Below are 2,722 nucleotides of genomic sequence, written 5' to 3'. Positions count from 1 at the left end.
ACGTGTTTTTAAAATATAAACTTAATCTAAACAACTTTCATATTAAAATAAATACATAACAACAAATTAGTTACATTGAATACACTAATTCCCAATTTATCTAATTAATTTAGCAAACAAATCATTTTAATCATAAGTTCAACTTATTCAACTGACATTAGAAACCTATTATTTTCGTGGAAAAACACACTAAATCATTAGCACCTAATAAAGTTAGTAGCTTTTCTTTTAACATTAAGTGCATGTTTCATTTCAAACTCTGTATGGCTCTGATGAAAAAAAAAAAGGATGGGGACGAAAGATACAACCTTGTCCTACTCGCTTCTCAGAAGGGAAGTCAAAAGTTTATGGTAAATGACTTTAAAACTGTTAATCTAGAGCTTTAAGTAGTCCCTCAGTGTCATAGCGGTATGTCTACGGACTTGCAACGCTAGAATTCAGATAGCCCATTGTGTAGCTTTGTGCTTAATTAAAAACAAACAAACAGCTTTAAGATTTTTAAAAGTCATTCCTCGAATAATTATTTCTTTCCTAATTATATTCTTTTTAAAACTGTCAAAAAGAAGCATAACATAATTTTTGTTAATATTCTACCAGTCAAAGAGTTTATACAAAGTTCCTGTAATCGAAACCCCGGTTGACAATTATCCAATGTACAATAAAGCTAGTGCCGCTCAATGAAAAACTGCTTAAAAAACAGTTAAATTCCAATGAAAACGCCGTGATTTAAAGTCTTATTACCTATAATAAATAATCTGTGAAATATATCTTACATGGAACAGAAATTATGAGTGTGTGAGTTCAAGTTTTGTGCAATGTGATCGGGTCATTAATTTTATTTTCTACTTCTTCCTAAGTATTATAATTATCTGCACATGAAAATATCAAGGTTGATCTTCAACATGACCCTTCCAAGCCGTACACTGAATTTCTCAGCGTTTTAGTTTCTATAAAGATCTGTTTTATATCAATAACTAGGATCCCAGGTTTTTCTCAACTTTTTTTCCAAATATTCTGGTCTTCTCTCCAGACAATTAAATCTCTATCTTCTTTATTCTTTCTAGATGAGTTTCTTTATATTTAGTAAATCTTCTAGTTGTAAAAACCTATTCTAACGTACTGTTACGTTTGTTTATTTGTTTGTAAATAAGCAAAAAGCCACCCAATGGGCTATCTGCACTCTGCTTACCACGGGTATCGAAACCCGGATTCTAGCGTATAAGTCCGCGGACATACCGCTGTGCCACTGGGGGGGGGCGTACTGTTACGAAATAAATGTGCATTTGTGCACTTGGACAGCTATTTGTTTTTGGACATTATTTATACTTTTTGGTTTTTACAATTTCAAATGTGTAACATATTTACATACCTTCACTCAAAGCGCGCCCGTATTATAAGAATCACTTAATTTTGTTCAACCTTCGTGTGGTTTTTATTATAACCGTTATGATGGCAATTTGCTAAGGTTTTAGTAAAATATCGAAAGAAACAAAACAATATATTTTGTGTTTTAGTAATTTAATTGCTGTCATAGCATAAATTCGGAAATACATAGCTTTGTAAAGCTGTGGCGAACAATCAGTTCATCATATCAGAAACTGCTCTTCGTATATGTAGAGAAACGAAAACTATTTGACAAGCAGTAGCTAAATCTACAGTAAATTTATGAAATTCAATACGCTCCTTCTACATAACATGTCATCCCAAAGACAAATGCAGGTATTCGAAAATATTGTCGAAAATACTGTAACAAAAAACAATAGAACAGACGAAGTATCTTATAATTTCCTTTAACGGGCAAATCAAAATGCATTAGATATCGTCTTAATATTTTATAACGGGCAAAGAATAATACACTAGATGACAGTAATTGCATCAATGTTTTGAATGTTTAAAACATATGTAATATCTAATCGATAATATTCCACAGTTCTAACAGGTATAAAACCCGATAGTCATTTAGAGACAAATGCTTTCTGTCACCTTCCAAGTGACTCGGGCCCATGTAGAGCTGCTGTCAGAAACTATTACTACAACTCGGAAAATAAGCAATGTGAAGTATTTATCTACGGAGGCTGTGAAGGGAACGAAAACAATTTCAAAACCAAACAAGAATGTGAAGAAACATGTGGAAGTGAAACTCATGCTCCTGTAATTCCAGCCAGTAATGGTAACTTTTTATTTTCTATTGTTTATGTAAAAATGGCAAAAAAAAATAATAATAATTGTATGGTGGAAATAGTGCTGATGACAAAGAGTTTAATATTATTATAATTTTTTCTATTATTTGTATAAGAACAGCAACAAACTAAAGAAAAAACTTATTGAGTTGTATGGTGGCAAGTGTAATAAACTATATTAATTTTTTTCTTCTGTTTTTCACGTGTCACAAGACGTAAAAAAAAGGAAGCTTTTATGAAAATGTGTTGTAAAAGTAAAAAAAGTGAAATTTTGATTTTGCGACGCTTCTGTGGACGCCCTTGATATATCTTAAAAGACAAGCGTTTCGTGATAAACAATAAAAAATATTTTAACTATACACCTGGAAAAAAGTTAAGCACCCCCGTGTTTTTTTCAAGTGATTCAGATTCGACGTTCTTGTGACTGATTATAAATTACCATTCAATCTAAACGTGTTTATCAAATTAAATTATGCATTATTGGGCACAAGAAAACAAGATTATCACCGTAAAATAACAAGTTTTAATTTACATATCATGAC

General features: G+C 31.3%; 1 protein-coding gene across 1 annotated transcript in view; it reads left to right on the top strand.

Moving 5' to 3' along the window:
* The window catches only part of LOC106458444 (tissue factor pathway inhibitor-like), a gene marked incomplete at its 5' end in the record, with an annotated part of 30,181 nt that overhangs the window by 8,683 nt on the left and 18,776 nt on the right, over positions 1-2,722 (top strand). Inside the window, one exon of the mRNA XM_013917956.2 lies at positions 1,931-2,170. Coding sequence (XP_013773410.2) covers positions 1,931-2,170 — 240 coding nt within the window. The remainder of the gene's footprint in view (positions 1-1,930; positions 2,171-2,722) is intronic.

The sequence above is a fragment of the Limulus polyphemus genome, unplaced genomic scaffold (genome assembly GCF_000517525.1).
Source record: "Limulus polyphemus unplaced genomic scaffold, Limulus_polyphemus-2.1.2 Scaffold464, whole genome shotgun sequence".
NCBI lineage: Eukaryota > Metazoa > Arthropoda > Merostomata > Xiphosura > Limulidae > Limulus > Limulus polyphemus.
The sequence above is the reverse complement of the archived record's forward strand: the minus strand, read 5'-3'. Positions and strand labels throughout refer to the sequence as shown.